At 31.7% G+C, this 18,631-nt stretch overlaps 1 protein-coding gene and 1 long non-coding RNA gene across 2 annotated transcripts in view; one reads left to right on the top strand and one right to left on the bottom strand.

Annotated features, from left to right (window-relative positions):
• Nucleotides 1-14,646, top strand: part of LOC123670265 (cyclic AMP response element-binding protein A) — a 131,531-nt gene extending 116,885 nt beyond the window's left edge. Inside the window, exons 3-7 of the mRNA XM_045603774.1 lie at nucleotides 4,233-4,423; nucleotides 7,719-7,860; nucleotides 11,808-11,986; nucleotides 14,007-14,150; nucleotides 14,458-14,646. Coding sequence (XP_045459730.1) covers nucleotides 4,233-4,423; nucleotides 7,719-7,860; nucleotides 11,808-11,986; nucleotides 14,007-14,150; nucleotides 14,458-14,646 — 845 coding nt within the window. The remainder of the gene's footprint in view (nucleotides 1-4,232; nucleotides 4,424-7,718; nucleotides 7,861-11,807; nucleotides 11,987-14,006; nucleotides 14,151-14,457) is intronic.
• Nucleotides 7,652-8,986, bottom strand: LOC123670267. The gene is made up of 2 exons (XR_006745890.1): nucleotides 8,807-8,986; nucleotides 7,652-7,811 (listed from the first exon to the last, which is right to left on the bottom strand). It is a non-coding gene; the product is annotated as an uncharacterized LOC123670267 (long non-coding RNA).
• Nucleotides 14,647-18,631: the final 3,985 nt, after the last annotated feature.

Genomic DNA, 18,631 nt, shown 5'->3' with positions numbered 1-18,631 from the left:
TAGCATTCTTGTTTTCCTGTTCATATACATACTTCAATTAATTTTTAATGTAAAATAATATCGTTGTTACGTACAGACGTCTAGTTTAATCGCAAATTTCGACATATATGTGTTTCCCAAAAAAATTGTTTTGTCCTTTAAATTCAAAATTCGAATTATGTCAACTAGATTCTATTTTATTTACGTGATCTAAGCCGTCACAATATTGTCAACAAATTTTCAAATCATTTTCATACAGCACTAATATGTGAAACTGTTTGACTAATTTAAATAATTCTTTCACTATTAGAGATACACTTTATACAAAACTTACGTAGATTATAAAATAATTACGCTATGATACATACAAGCTTAAAGGAGGCTATAAATGTCAAAACAAGCAAAGCCGTAGGAGATCTTGAAACTTGACATTTCATATACATATATTCACTTTAAACTACTATGTATATGCAAATAAATTATGTACCGTTTTTATATGATTAAAAGAATTTAAAGTTTTTTTAGAAGACGCAGTTCATTGACCGCAACAATATCGCCAATAAAAGTGTACGTGTCACGATCCTAATGAATCTTAAACGTTCCGTATCGAGCAAGATGAATGACTATTAGGGGAACCATGATCTATCATTTTGACACATTACACTTCTAAGCTATTTTTATTTCTACACGTGCTTTACCTTAATGACATCACTTCAAAACCTAATTTGCATGTTTATTGGCATTGCTGCTGAACCAAATACAATGAAATAAAGTTAATAAAAAGTATATTACTATCGAGAACTACTAAATATAAAGGAAAGGCCAAATTGATCCTCTGAAAGGTTTTCACACTTCTTTGTACCAAATTGAAAGAATACCCGTGTAAAATTTCATTTCACCCCTTTACTGTATTTCTAATTAAAAGTCGAGAAAATTTTTATATTACATATTTTCGAAATTACAAACTTACACAACCTTCCTTACTTTATATGTTACCAAATTTTAAGCGTTTTTCAGTCAATCGGTAAGTAACGAAGTCAGGCAGCTAGTAAAAAGTTATGTTATTATTATACTTAAAATTAAAACAAAACGTTATTACTCATAGGAAGCAGTTGCCATAATCGTCAATGTGGGTCGCCATATTTATCATTGAAGTAACATTCCTAATATAGACAGCTATATATATATATATTTCACATTTGTTTATAACTTTTTTGTTTGCTAACCCCGACTACAAAACTTTACCGAATATACTTCCATAAAAGCACAATAGCTTGTACTCAATAGATAAAAAGGGGAATTTTTTGTTCTATAAAATACCTAATAAGATAGTTGTTGTTGGCAATAAACGTACGATTCCTACGCCTACAATATTCATTTCTTAGATTTCCCTTAGAAAGTCTTGTAAGAGAGTTTGACATTTAAAGATGACATTTATGATAGTTTTCGACGTATTTGATTATATCTTAAACGCGAGTCCATACAAGAAACGCTAACAAATACATAATTAGACATTTACTGTGACATTTATGGGCCTGTGACCGGTTACTTGCTTGTAAATTTTTTCCAACACATAGGTCACTGATGCAGGCTGTAAAAAATATCATTAGAGACTAGTGATATACTACAATATTGAAATCATCTCATGATAAATTAGCAATGATAAAACAAGTACTGTAAGTGCTATGTATGTCTTAAAGAAAAATATTTTCAAATTTAATACCTTTTGACATTTGATGTTATTTAACAAAAGTATTAAAAAATCATTGTAAGATTGCATCGGAATTTGTACGTAAAATACTATTGTATTTTATGTTATAGAATTATGCAAATTTAAAGTAAATATTTGATTGCCAGATTAATTTTTTAATGAGGATGTAATTTAAATGATTACTATGATTATAACCTAAAAAGGACTATGACTAATAAATTCATCTATATCTAAAAACGGGGGTTTTCAATATCAAAAAAGCTTCTTGGATTTAATTTTCTTTTTTTTTCTGCAAAATACTACAAAAAGGTTTTACCTAAGGAATTGTTTACGCGACCATTTCATCGACTAGAACTCGATTATGATAAACCTTTTTACACGCTTTTTATTGGGTTTATTTATAAAAACGTATTTTTTATTGATTTTTAAACTATTATTTATTTCAAAGAATAGAAGACACAAACTTAACTCAGTTGTCTAATTTAATTTTTACATTACCTTATAATTTTAATATAATTTCTCTGAATCACGATTTTTAATCAATGATTTTGTATACAATGACATTACAAAGGAATTCCACTACAAAAGACTAAGGCCTATCAAACGTCTTCCTGAATTCTGAGAATGAAACAGTTACACATAATAGAACGCGATTAAAATCGCTTAAATACTTTCTAATAGTTGATGAGTTAATCACACGTTACCGTTTCATAAGTACAAAGCGCTGATGCAACGGTATGTCTGCAGAACCGCTTCGATCCCTAACAGAGAACGCACGCAGGATATTTGTCTGTTATTACGTTTAGTGCGTCATTGTCTAAACTATACATGTCATAAAAGAGTATTAATAAATGTCCCCCTCTAAAATTACAAGACGAAAATGTTACAAAGCGCGTTCTCACTAGAAAACAACCTTAAAACGTATCCTTTTATAACGCCCACATAAGGGGAATACCAATTTGACGGCCGGGTCCTACTTCCTGCCTCTCTGCCCATTGAAGATATATAGATCTATAGATCTAACAGTATTAATCATTTCAAATGTAATAAAATAATAAGGACCTCCCCCTTCCCCCTCCGTGCTTTTATCTATAAATCTTCAATGTGATAATTCTGTCAGCACTATCTGAAATTATTTGAATTAAAACCAAAGTGTTGATTAAAGGTTCAGTCCGCAGTCCGCAGTTTAAAAATGCTTAAGCCTTTTATAGGTTCTATTAATCTTAGATTTGTTAAAAACTCTTGATAATATAATAATAACTTCCATTTACCAATATTACAATAAAAAATAGAATGATATTCAAAGCTAAACTCTCCATTTTCAATTTTTATCGTAGAAACGTTAATGCTTTAATAGAGTCTGCAAGAGACGATAATTCAGTTTGCATAAAAGTAAAATTAAATTGTAAAGAAAGTCTCAGAGAGTCGTGACAAAAACTTTCATGTTTATAACACTTTTAAAATATGATTTTATTATTTATTTCCGTTTATATTTTTATTGTAATCTTTCAAAAAGAATTTTCAGTTATCGTTTTCCGCATGTTATATTTTCCGCATAACTCACGAAATAATAATTACTTTATTAACAATAATTTTTTATTGATTATATATATTCTTTATATTCATATCTGTAAACATTTTTTGTAAGATAATGATGATTCCAAATGAAAAATATACAATAATATACACTCAATTTATTCTACTTATTACCCTCTTTCTGAATTTTTGATAAAGCTTAAAACGTATCTTATAGAGTTAAGAAGATATTTAATCTAGACGACTAGCAACCGGCAACCGGCAGCTACCAGTTAATTACGGTTTCTTGAGAAACAATCCAGTGACCTGTGACTTTAGTTACAAAACATCAGTATTATTGAAAACAATAAATTGAAAAATCCAAAAGTGCACGCCTCTACGTTGTATTGATTAAATAATTAATTATTGACTTTACCACTCATAAAATAAAACTTATCACTTACTTTTCGTATAGTTAACAATTGAGAGTTACTAGGTCAAAGTTAATTTTAATAAAATGCTATAAAAAATTGAATAATTTTTTACCCTTCATATTCAATACTTCCTGATGTATTAAAACGCAGCTTATGTCCTCAAGTGGTTCTCGCATTATTTTGCTATCGTCCGTATATCCAAAAATTTGACATCTAACATAATATTTATTCAATCCATTCTTTTTAGTATAATAGTATTAAAAAAAACTTTAATCTTTGTTTAATTATTATTTATGTTTAATAATTATTATTAATATTGTTATAGTTTGATGTATATTTTGTATAAAAGTGACTATTTTATAGCATATTAATGCATTTTAATAAAAATATAGAGGGTTTAGAGTAAACGCTTCCCGTACTTTTCATTTTGTGAGAATAAACCAAAGCCCCCTTTGGAGGCGTGCAATATCGAATAAAAATGATGGCTGGGTTGACTAATGTTGTTGTTATTTACAGGTTAGGCGTTTACTACACATAATTATACAAATATTTGACCGCAATCCACTAAAAAACTCTGATTTTCATAATTCCAGATATGGAAGACGAATGCTATCCAGCAATACCAGCAAGCGCTTGGCGAAGCAGACGGCGGTCCAGCGATTCCCTCCCTCCTGAAGTCAAGGCGGAACCTAAGTCGGAGCCTGAGTCGCCCGCCTCCTCCTGCCCGCCATCCCCGACCCCCGGCACACCTGTCACACACGTCGACTACGTCATTGATCACACGGTATGTAGCTTTTTTTTGTTTGAACATACAATTTAGGTATCTAATAACTCAGAATAAGACAAGCTAAAACTATGTTTTGTAACCTACTTTACATGCAGTCGGAATTTTTCGTTTGAAGATATTGAACAAGTGAAACCACATATGTACATAGGCTTAATAATCGATGAAATATTTACCTGGGGCCCGTATACAGATCACGTTTGCTCAAAATTAAGATCATTATTAAGCAAACTAAGTATACCTACTCAAAGCTAAATTACCATACCAGACACTGCGGCTCCTATATGTGGCCTTGGCTGACTCGGTTATCGATTATGGTGTTAGTAGTTACGGCAAATCCTGCAGATCAAACTAGGAAAACATTAACAATTTACAGTTAAGATTATTAAAAATAATTGTACCTAAACGCATACTTAATAATGATAAGAACAACTATAATCAGCTCTTTTGTCATTGTAATGTTATAAATAAATATGATAAAGTTAAATTTTCTATTCTAACCCAAATTACGAGTAATAATACAACCTTGTTATCGAAAAACTAAGATCTATAGGCTTACGTTAACTTGATTCAAATCTTAAATACCACTTATCAAAAACTAACAAAAAGTATGGAAAGAGAACTGCCTAGAGAACTGCCTAGAGAACTGCCTAGAGAACTGCAAGAAATGTATAACCACGAAAATCAAATCACGTTTTAAAAAATAATTTTTAACAAAAACAAACTGAATTAACTGAGTGACTCTCTGTACCCAGATAAACCCGCGAGGTTTTCTTGGTACTTAAATTGTAAAGATATTTGTTATAGGCCAATAAATTGAAAAAAATAGCTTAAGAATCGAATTTCATTTAGGGTATGAAAAAATATGAGGAGTAAAATCTACTGAACGAATGACCTCGTTACGTTTCTCGTTACGCCATCTATCGACGACGACGTTTTCTAATAACAGTAAATTGATTCGTTTATTTCCCATTTGATATGGTATTAATATTTTTCTTAGACTAGAAGCTTTTTTGTGTCTATTTAGACAGGCGAAATGAAGGAGTAAACTTCATTCGTGCGTCGGAACTGACACACACTTTTTTTTTTAATACAGAGTAGATACAAGCGAGAGACTTTAAAGTAACCACATACTTATACTACATATCATATACAAGCTATACATAAAATTATTTAAATAAAAACTGTAGTTTAAACAAAAATTGGGTTTTTAGTTTTACGACATGGAAATGAAAAAGTTAAATATGCAAATTATTATCATGCTAATGGTTACACGACTCTCTTCGACTTCAATTCAATTAAAACTTATTGCATTAGTTAAGTTTCTTCATAAAGAATGCTCTTCTTAAGTCTTCATTCTCATAACACGACTATAAGTTTGTTAAGAGGATTTTTAGTGCAGGTTGCTGAAGTTAATAATTCCATGGAAAAATACATATTTTACATTAACCACAAACTTCGTTTAAATGACTACGAGTATATATAACATCGGATATAAAAATAAACATTCTATGGAAAAGCTCAAAAAAGAAGAGGGCAAATTTAAATTGACGTGAAATACAATCGTGAGTTCAAACTCAATCGCCGTCAGACCTGAATGACTTGACAAAAAACGAAAGGTTACTAGGGTTCAAATAGCTCACGTTACTTCGCGACTTTCTCTGTAATTCGACCTTAAAATATGAACGATTAAAAAACCTGTCAATTTTTTAAAGAGTTCTTTTGTAAGTACTTACCGCGTTTACCGTTTTTCGAAACGAACTGAGATTGTTACGACTTCTCGATACCGCAGCGATGACGGTCGAGAAGGAAGACATATTAACATAATCTAGATTAAACAAAACTGCATTCAATTTGTACGAGAAGCATTTTTGCATGCAAATATACGACTTTCAATTTATCTAACTTCTAGCAGCGGATAAGTTTAAATATATTTAGTTTGAGCATATTTAAGCTCCAGGGCGTCTTTGAAGATGCAAATTTTTCTCTGCAACGGAATAACGCTGCGGCTACGACCGCATACTAATATCTAAGATAAAGATCATTTAACAGGACATGCAATCGCAATCACCAAATACGATTATTCTGGTTAGGCAAGATGCTTACATAGTTGCATACTTCTAGCGTTTCAAATGTTTCTAATACGACTATTGCAGCTTTAATAAAGCTATTCCTGTTTTATATTATGTAGTGACAAAAAGTTTTAATCTTGAATCGAGAACAGTTTATTTTTATGGAAATAACTACTACCTAATCGCCAATAACAATATCAATCACATCAGCCCATCACAGTCCACTACTGGACAAAGGCCTCTACAACTTTAAGCCAAAAATGGCGTGATCTCATGTGTTTTGCCTATAGTCACCACGCTGGGCGGGCTGGTGACGACGTGGAAGACGCTGCTGCTCGTTTTCGATCTGTGTATTTCAAAACCAGTAGTTAGATGGTTATCCCGCCATCGATCGGCTTTTTAAATTCCAAGGTGGTAGTGGAACTGTGTTATCCCTTAGTCGCCTCTTACAACACCTACGGGAAAAGAGGGGGTGGCTATATTCTTTAATGCCGTAACCACACAGTATATACAAATCCTGAAATAAAAGTAACCAGGAACAATAGGAGGGAAATGTGGATAAGAAAAGGAAATAGAAAGTACCGCAAGAAATTCATTAAATATTGCTTACTTGTTTTATCGAAATGTAGGAATAATAAAATAGTAGAATGTACTAATGTGTATACAAACTATAGCGACATTATTAAACGCTGATTAACGACTTTACAACGGGTAACATTTAGTAGTTTAATACGTAAATAAAAGCAATGTAAAACAACCAACGTAAATGTTTCTCACCCCAGAAATACCTCTAAAATATTTTTCTATAGCCAACACTACGGTAGTAAGCAAATTTACTTAAGACCGGTCAAAAAGAGCTTACATACTAATTATACAATTGGCGCTCATGACCCTTGCAAATGTCAATAAACGGTTACGTTGCGTTTATACGATTCCGAGATAGCATAGCCTAATTTTTATATGGTAAATGTGCTTTTAAATCAATAGTGCGCAGTTTATCATCAGTGTGTACAAATATTATTTTAAAACCTGCATATTTTATTTGAAATTAAGAAAAACTTTTCTTATACATCGGAACACCATAGCGATTTCAACTGCAACTTTTCTACTTCCAAAAAGGGAGATATTTGTCCAACACTAAATCATTTACAAATTGTTATAATGCAATCCATTGTATATTTATTAAGTTATAAGTACTTTAATTTCGGTCATATTTATTTCAGACTGGAACAATCCACATGCCACAAGCGGTTCTTCAGAAGGTGGGGGCGGCAGGAGTTCCCCAGTTGCTGCTCAGCGCTGCGCCGCGCATAGCACTGAACAACAACAAGCTTTCTATTAAAGTCACATCTTCCGGCACTTCAGGTAACACGCTGACATTTTTGAACAAAATATATACACACTTCAGCCTATCCCAGTCCACTGCTGGACATAGGCCTCCCCACGTTTGCGCCAGACTTATATATTATTACTAGCTAATCAGGCAAACGTTCGTTAAGTTTGTACAAACATACAATGACATTTCATATAAAATGTAGCCTACGGCCTATTGTCAGACCTACCAAATATACCCACTGAAAAAAAATCATAAAGATCGGTCATTCTGTTTCGGAGGAGTTTGGTAACAAACACTATGACTCGAGATAATAATTATTATTATTATTTAAAGTTGAGCAAATGTCCAGACATTTTTACGTATTTTCTTAATTTGCACTGATGCTTCAATGCAGAATCATCTATGTAGTCATGGCCTCACTGCAGTATACAGTTAAATATATTCAACCAAAGATCGTTTTTAGTTTTAAAGTAGATTTGGTGCATCCTTGAATCGTCATTTATAATTAAATATTATCTATTTTTGCCAAAAAAAAACTGATAAGAAACGACTACTTAGAAATATTTAGTATTATTATTTTTCGTATAAACGTATAAAATGCCAACAATGACTTCCGTATGATAACAAAACGTTCAAGTAAAGTTTTATTTTGATAGCTACGTGGGTGAACATCGGTATTTGTAAGCAATTCTCAAACTGCTGCATGCTTTTCGATTCTTTTTCAACAACATAATAAATATGACTCAATAATACATTTCGGGTGTTATTGCGAACAAAAATGTCATTCACTACATTGTTATTTAAGAAACCTTTTCGTTTCGTTAGTTGATGACTACCAAACTATCCGATTCATAAACCATTATTTTTAACGCTAGATTTTCAAATATCTAATATTATAAACAGAAAAGATTTATAGTTTGTTTGTAATGGTGAAATTTCAAAAACTTCCAAAAAAAATATTAAAAATTCTCTCACCAGAGTATAGCGGCGTTATCACTGAGTGACATAGGCTATATTTTAACTTGATAAAACCGAACAGACAAAATCGTGTAAAACACGCTCGGAAAGCTAGTAAGAATATAAATAATTGACAGGATAAAAAAAAACTTTAATGGTTGCAAGGCAAGCATGGAGCAAGTTTCAGTTTGACATATAGAGGATATGTCAAAAGTCAAAACAACCTTGATGCAATTACGGGCTGTCATGCGACACTTTCAACCAGAACCTCTTAAACTGTAATTTTAAAATTATTTCTTGTTCTCTATATTTAGCAAGTAGTTGTACGTCGTACGTAGTAATATCATATGAAAGATAATATTGTTTTTACTATTTACTAACTAGACAATTGTTCAATTACTATTTAAATGTTGAAAATGTTTTAACTAATCTGTGAATAGGTACTCGAAAAAAGTAGACAATTATATAGATATCTCGTAAACATGACGACTATTGTAATATTATTTTTTTGTAACTATACTATTTATTGGTGAAAACTTATAAATAAATAACTATATAAATAAAAAATATGTATTAGGAAATAAATCTAAGTCATCTGTAAAATTTATAAAATCTAAGTCCTTTGAGTCTTGACAGGGACATTGAACTTTTAAAGGACCAATATTTCGTCATATGCATAAGGATAATTAATACATGTGTACTTATTCATTTTAGTCGACAAATACATTTTACAGTAATATTAAATAATAATAATAATATATATAATATTAAAAAAGTCAATATAAATAATTAATAATTACTTTTAATATGTAGATTTTTTTTTTTTATAATTTACAGATATTTATATTATGTTTATAAATGTACAACAAAAGACGAGAAGAAAGAAACTTGTTTATTTGGTCCTGCTACCTAATAAACTATTTTATATAATGCTAATTATGTTTCTGCACAACCGTACTTGCAATTAGGTCTAATTTATTATTGAAGATAAGAGAACGAGGAAGAGTCATACAACTAATTTGGATAAAAAATCTTAATTGGATTAAAAATTCAAAAAAATTAATTTTCATTAAAATATTGGTCAACCCTGATAAGCTCACATCGTAATAGCTACAAAACCTATTCTGTACTGCTTATCATATTTCCTGGTTTTTCTTTACTTTAACATTTTTCTACCGAAGGACAAAAAAGATACGATTTAAAGTTTTAACTTGAAATTGTTTTCTAAGTTGATAATTTTACGATATATAAGAATTTTGTAATTAAATACAATTTTCATTTGTATAATAATAAATGTATTATAGTATTTACTATACACTTACAGTCGTTTTTCCAAAAAGTTTTTAATCTAATTCTTGTTATTTAGTTCAACAATCGAATGGATACACTGACGATGTATTTTTTTAAATTACATATATAAGTTTTTTTTCTCACTTCTCGATACGTATAAAAATAGTTAACAGGTTACTACTCTTATTTATCTAGTATACTTGACGATATAGATGATGGTCATCCATTAATCACGAGAGGTTCGAAAATCAGGGAGGATTCGGACAAAATCACGAAATATTACAAGGCGGGTGCTGTGAAAAGATATTACGTATAATTATTTTTCATTAAACTCGCAACTCCTTAACAAAACAAAAAAAAAAAACAAACTGGATGGTATCGCGATACGAAATTTTCTAAAATGTAATCAGATTATTGATTGTATTTAAAGATAATATTCTAAAAATATCAGTATATTTTATACAAAAAAATACACGTGATTTTTACGTTTCGGGGGTGGGGTCGTTTAAAACTTTACCATATATCACCAAGGGGGAGTTAGGGGTTAACAGAGGCTAAAATAACATCACTGATTTATGGACGACCCCTTGGACTTTTAGTCAATTATATATTATTTAATTGTCATGTTATTTACAGAATTACATAGATATATTATAACAAAAAAAACTTAGTTCAACAACCTACGATTTTAAGGATATTTCACGTAAATATTTGTTTGTAATACTCAAGGTCTCCCTTTGGGCTATCCGTATAACTATTATTTTGCCAAAAGTCTTCGTTTGAAGTTAAGGGGTTAAAAGCTGCTAAACTATTATGTGATTGATGGACGATACCTTAGTCAGACGTTATATTTTAAGATTCAGCGCTCTGGACCATTTTAATTTGCCGCCCTATAAATTAAGGAAAAAATATGAAAGCAGCATATGTATTGGAGATGTGTTGATAAATAATTGATTATTTTTGATGACATTTTTGTTTGACCCATTTCATAATTACAGAAAATAATCAAGTCAAAGGAAATGTCCGTCATATTTATTTATTTACCGAAATACAGACACATAAAGAAAGATACAATAGAAGATGCACAAAGGCGATCTTATCGCTAAAGAGCGATTTCATCCAGATAATCTTAATAATAGATTTCGACTGAGCTTTTTTTTTTCACTATAGTCCATTGTTGTATAAATCGATTAATTTTTCACATCCCTAGTACATATTCTCATTAAATACGTCCATGAACTAATTTCGCACGAAATTTATTTATCAATAGAAGTTGTAATAGGTACAACAGGTTGTTTCTGGAGTGTGATATATTTAATATTTCATTGACCATATTTGATTCTCATATTAGGGATATTTTGTCTAAAGGTAATCGTATTTAAAATTATAATTATAATTATTACTATCACTTTTTAACATTTTTAATTTAGATTTTAAATTTTAGTTGACATTCTTATTGATCGATACAATTGTTTTATTTATTGTATTTTTGATGTAATCTGTAAATTGGATAGTTTCACACTCTCTTTAATCTCATTGACTCATGTAAGTTTGCTTTGTTTTGAGGCGCATCTACGCCACGTACTTGTTATTGGTTGTTGGAAACTGTTCTGGTGATGATGATTTTCCAAATATGTGCAATGTAAAAATTATTGTATACTGTTTGTTTCCACTGAAAATAAATAAATAAATAAAAATGAAAATGACTAAATGAACGCTCCCCCGGCAGCGGGCTTCAACCTGCCGCCCACGCCGCCGTCGTCGCTGTCGTCGTCGGACAGCGAGGGCGCGCTGTCGCCGGCGCGCGAGCCGCCCGCGCCGCCCGCCGCGCCGCCGCGCCGCGCGCACCTCTACGTGTCGCACCACTCGCGCCAGCCCATCAACACGCCGCTCATCAGCAGCCAGCCCGTGAGTCCATTGACTTTATTTTTTATTTTATTTTATTTTTATTTGGGAAACATACAATTTTATTTAATGAAACAACTTTTTTCGGATTTTATCGCGGTTTATTATTAACTTTTGATTCCCGACGTTTCGGACTGGACTGGGACGGGAGTCCTCCCGTGACCATGGTTGCTGTAAAGTATCCGAAACGTCGGGAATCAAAAGTTAATAATAAACCGCGATAAAATCCGAAAAAAAGTGGTTTCATTAAATGAGTAAAATTCGCGTAAACATTAGAAAACAATATACAATTTTATATTTCATTATTATATTATGACTAATTACAATAACTGAAATCAATAAAGTTTCCACTATTAGCTAATACATACAACAGCACTATACATTGCGTGAAACATATTGTTTGGAAAAAAAATTAACAAAAAAAAAATGGAGAAAAAATTTCTAAATTTAGTGTAAAGGAAAGGAAAAATCTTTTCAAGTAGGCATATGTTTAAGCATTTGCTTAACGTTCCGCTTGTATCTTCATATTTTGCAATTAAAAATATCAGTTTCCTGTAGAAGACTTTTAGTTAGTCCATTTGTTCTTGGCGATTAGGAACCATTTGACAAAATATCATTTCTATTTCACCACGAACTAGCAACGGTTTGATGGTAGTACAAGATATGATATGGAGACGCCGCTCATCAGCAGCTAGCCTGTGAGCTACTCCTTACCATGCTAAACTACTATACTGCTTTGGTAAAAAGCGATAAACTTTATTGATTTCTTTTGCAAAATTTCGAAGCCATTACATATCTTTCATGATAATAAAATTGTACAATACATCATTAACCTATTTTATTGAAGATATATTTTTAGTATGAAACCATATACTTATTTACACACATACAAAACTTTGAACACAATTTTCTCAGATTCCGATATTTATACCTTACTGCCTTTTACTTAAACATGGCAAATCCCTCGTTATGCAAAATAAACGTGATGTGCAACCCACTCACTCGTACGTTTATCACTTATATCACTGAAATGAACCCAGGTCCCAGCACTTACGTTTTCTACACCGTATGACATAGTTAATAAGTCTACCTATTGTTCAAAGGGCCTAGATGTAAGTATAAGATTATTCGAGATTAAATATTCAAGCGATAGCAGCTAGATGTAGCTATCCTAATTTGCATTAAAGACGACTTCAACTGATTCATATGATTATGGTAATGATCCAATATTTCTATAATCGACGTTCGTCTGAATAATGTCTGAATACTTTTGAATAGTGAAAAAACCATTAACGTACCAAATTAAGAGAACCAGCAAGTAAACAATCCACTTACTTATCGATATAGTGCTAATAATGCGCAAATTACCTAGTTGATTGTATTTTCGAACATTTGTTTGTGAACTGGGAATCTTTAGTCTTTCTAATTTTAAAAGTTGATTCAGAGCTATGAGGTAACTGAAGGCAAACGAGTAAATAACCTCGTCGATTATATTTTTATTTGACTAAAACTAATACATAGTCAATAGGTATATTACAAAGTGTCAAACTACATTGTAATTAAATTTCATTAAAATAACTAAACTTTTCCCCCTCTCTTCCCGTGGGTGTCGTAAGAGGCGACTAAAGGATAACACAGTTCCACAGCTACCACTTTGGAACTTAAAAAGCCGACCGGTGGCGGGATAACCATCCAAATGCTGGCTTTGAAATACACAGGCCGAAGACGGGCAGCAGCGTCTTCGGTGCGACAAAGCCAACCCTGCGATCACCAACTCGCCTGCCCAGCGTGGTGACTATGGGCAAAACACATGAGTTCACGTTATTTTTAGCGAAAACTTGTGGAGGCCTATCTTCAGCAGTGGACTGTATAGGCTGTAATGATGATGATGATGAACTAAACTTTTGTATTAAGATTTAGGAAACCTGAATAATGACGCCAAATTTATTGCATGCAGTTCAGTGTACTAATTTGTCATAGAAAACTGAAATAAAATAATCAACTTCATTTATATCAATTACAGAAAGGATCAACGGGTACGCTCGTTCTAACAGAAGAAGAAAAGCGCACACTGCTCGCTGAGGGATACCCTGTTCCCACACGCTTACCGCTCACCAAGGCAGAGGAGAAATCTCTCAAGAAAATCAGGAGGAAAATCAAAAATAAGGTATTTATTATCTGATTAAAGAATTATTCTTTTGGTTTTCGAGTCTATTATATCCGGTCTCCTTAGTCTTATGTATCCATATTTATCTTGATACGATCTGTGTGCTTAACTAAAAAGTTAGTGATAATTGGACGTATGAGGAAGAAGAGGCGTATATTGAAAAGGGTATATAGGCTATCGGATCTTTTAGTTTAATTTTATTTTTTGTGTATATTGTAACTTGTTCTGTAAGCGTGCAAGCTTATAAAACAAGTTATCATAATCTAAATATTTTTTGTTAAATTAATGAGTACGAACATAATTGCAGATATCAGCACAAGAAAGCAGACGCAAAAAGAAGGAATACATGGACCAATTAGAGAGGAAAGTAGAAATATTAGTATCAGAGAACACAGACTATAGGAAGAGGGTGGAGACACTCGAACAAACGAATGCTAACCTTCTCAGTCAGTTGGCAGCTCTGCAGGCGCTCGTGACCCGGGGCGCCCGGAAGTGACGTCATAAATAAAATCAGTAGTGACGTCATAAACCAAACCAGTGGTGACGTCATATACCAAACCAGTTTGCCTGACGTCACACTTCGCTCTCACATGCACAGGGACTTAAATCTGCAGGAAACACCACCGGGCGTTCTGACGTCACTCGGCTAATCCTAATACTACAAACGAATTTACAGCGAAACCGGCTTCTATTGGTCACTTTTTATATATTTCGCTGAAATGTCTGTATTATTCATATTTTAGCTTTTTTTTTTCAATTGACTCTCTCGTTTCTTACTCTCGTTTCTTAAAATTGTTTAAATAATGGCTATCAAAATAGAAAGTGTAACAGTATTGCGGCCGGTTCTCGTGATCAACTGCAGAAATTATAACCTAACGAGGCTGTGAGAACTGACAGAAACAATTTCTCACAGTTCCTAATATACATGTATTAGAGTGAACAGTGGCAGCGATGCTGTCTCATAATGAAGTGTATATTTTATCAATGTATATTTTGGATGTAATTTACATTACCGCGACGTAGGTATCCAAAGGAAAGGACTGTTAGTTTGAATGGTTGCTCATTGTATTTGTTAGTAAATAGTTACTCTGTGGTGCTGGATGTGATATACCTGCATTTTGGTTTAAGGTATACCAAACTCGAGTGCCACATTAGATATTTATTATAAACAACTCAGCACGTTGTAATCGTTATCGAACAGGGAACGGTACTGGGTCATAGATAAATGTCGAAACTTATTTACGCGTGTGTTTGAAATCTCGTAATATATTATAGATACGTCACGAGACGGTTAATTTAAGTCTTCATTTTGTGCGTGTTTTTATTAAAATGTGCAATTAGGTTAAGGAATATTAATTGTTACCTAGCGTACGCGCGTCTTGCGGAGGGCCCCTTCGTCTTCCGAGAGATATTCTCGAGTTCTGCCGATCACCCTACAATGTTGTCTTACAGTTGATATCGGTTGTTGTGACTATGGTTTTAGGCATGAAACTGATATATGGCCTCCTTTAGTGGCTTTAGCACGTCCCGTATACTTACGCGAAGTAATCGTATACGACTCGATACGGTGTGGTGTTATCGAGGATCTTAGTAGCATAATAACGTAAGGCGAACTCGTCGTGAGCCTTATCTTTTATATTGAATTCCATGAATTTGCATTTATAGCGAAATGTGTATCGTCCTAGAGATTGTATCATGTATTTAAGATAACGTTTAGATAATTATACGCGTCAAATAACGGACCTAATTTGTATGCAAAAAAAAATTTTTTTTCGGTAACGTCTAGTCTCTGTAGGAACAGTGGAGGTCTCGTTGTGGAGACACTCGCTGAGGTCAGCGACCCGTTGACAGCTGCTATGGATGGACAAGTACAAATAACTACATGCCTTCCACTAAATAACCTAACTAACTACTCTTTCTACTAAAAAAAAAACTCTGACTCTGACTGACAGATTTTTTTCAGTCATCCACAACTTAAATATTAAATATTCATAGAATCTCGCTGAACAGTTCGTGTGTATAGGTCTTGCCAACGTATTAGCGATCCACAACAGCGTCCGAGGGTCACCGAAGTACTAACATTATACTAAACATTCCACGTATCTTTTAGTAATGAGTGACTTAAAGTGAGCTCGAGTACTTATATCGATGTATAACTTAATTTCTAACGCCTGTACAAATCATTACCTGTTTATATCATGTTTAATATGTGTCATGTAAGAGTTTTATCGTTCAATGCATAATCATTGTAGCTGTGGTGTTGTCGAATTTTGTCAATACCGAATTTATTTAAAATTTATTTTATTTCACAAATAATTGTTGATTTTTTTTAATCGATTTATTTTAAAATATCTTATGTAAAATTTTGAGTTTTATATTTTGTTGTTTATTTACTAACTGATGGTTTTTATTTAAAAATAATTTTTCTTTTGGTTAATTTCGACATTGACAAAGTTCAAACTTGTGTATAATTATGTTAAAGATATTAAAACTCAATTGATCGGCATATTCGTGTTAGTATATTATATTTACTATGTGTGCAATTACTATGTTCTCTTTTACATTTTTTAGAAGTTCTTCCTATTTAGGTGTAAGAGAATAGAAATTTATTTATATCGCGCTGAAATGTAATATTTCTCTCCCGCGAGATGGGGATAATTTTAAAAGAATTTATCGAGATATATTTTAAGAGATTTTTTCTAATGAAATTTTAGAAACATATATATTATAACACTGTTTTGCGCGTCTGTCGCTACGAGTAAGGATAGGTTAGTGTGTATATACATATATACAATTTTATTGCGGAAACTGCAAAGCGTGCCTGCCTATCAGTTATTGATTTACCATAAACTAAGAATCGAACATGTGTTGAATAAATGAATGGTGATTTATGAGAATACTATATTGTATAAAAATATAAACTATTTAACTTTGATATAATATATTTAATTCCTAATATGGCATTTACCGTCTACAAAGGAGTGATTTAATTGAAAACGACTTATAGAAATTTACTAAAGTAGTTGGTGTGTAAAATGTATCGAAATATCGTTATCGATTCCTCGAGGGTATCGATCTAATGCAATTTTATTGTAAACAAAATGCCAAACTTAACGCATACCTAGTATGAGAGCACCGCACATTGGGTGACAATAACGTAATATCCATTCGAGATCTAAATTAAATTTACAACTTATAGTTGATTTTTTTAATATTTATTAACGATGGTAGTTGCGAGTCTCGAATGGATGGTACATTTAGGTCGATAGTCCAGACACTGTTAGGCGTGTCGTTTTGTTATTATTAAAGTGTAATTTTATTGATAGTTTTATATGTTAAAACTATTCACTGTTACCTTGAGTCATGATTTGTTGAATCGTTTTGTTTTATTATTATATTCCAATGACATTGCGGATTTTACTGTCACCCTTGAGCTAATAAAGCGTCGGATATTGTACATCGATTGTTTCATTTTTAAATTACCTCAAAGCTAAGGTCTAATAATTATATTGCCATTAAAATCTACACATTTACAAAGTACATTTTTACTTTTCTACCAAGACACCTACTATACATCAATATGACATAATATAACAATAACTATAGTTATTTATCAAACAGTTACTTGCAAAAACTGTTTTTTTTTATATGTAAGTGATATACTTAATTCATAAAAAATAGCTTTGTTTTGACGTTTGAAATAAAAAATTTATGTCATAATAAATTTTATAATTATGCATTACGAATAAACATAAAAATACGTAAAATATTTACGAATGTGGCGTTTGTTTTATGAAGCATAAATTTTTACTTTAAATTTAATAAACTTGAAAAAAACATAAAATTTAGACTAGATTCTTTTAATACATGTCTTAACTCACCGTAAAATAATTTAAAAAAAAACTAAAAGTTGGGATTCTCTTTATAACAATTATAACTAGACAATTTTAAAAGAGTCAAATATTGCGTCTTTATATACATTAAAATATTATAATAAATCTAATTACATATTATACGAATTAATAATTTAATACACAAATTATCGTTGAAACTTTTTCATGTCATCTGTATGTTTCTTTTACAACTTTGAAAAAACTAAAATCTTTATGTTATGAATACAATAAATACTTCTAAGTAATAGATAGTAACAATACCTACACATAATATTGTTACCATATTAATTTGACTTTTTGTTTGTTTATGAAAAATAACGAAGTCACAACCTCTTGATTGTAAGTAATAATAAAACAGCTGATGTATCTAAGCAATAAATTAACAGTCAGAATTTCTTATTCCAAAATGTAAATTCGTCAGTCTTAATATTGTAGGTACACAAATCTTTCGCTTTATGATTGTTAAAGATAGATCGTTTAGAACTTTTCTACATTTAAATGTTAATTATATTTTTAAAAGGCAGCATCGTATATCGTTATTGGTAAAAAAAACGAATTAAAAATATAGATAAGAAACTTTTTGCAACT

This window comes from Melitaea cinxia, chromosome 4 (genome assembly GCF_905220565.1).
Source record: "Melitaea cinxia chromosome 4, ilMelCinx1.1, whole genome shotgun sequence".
Taxonomy (NCBI): Eukaryota; Metazoa; Arthropoda; class Insecta; order Lepidoptera; family Nymphalidae; genus Melitaea; species Melitaea cinxia.
The sequence above is the reverse complement of the archived record's forward strand: the minus strand, read 5'-3'. Positions and strand labels throughout refer to the sequence as shown.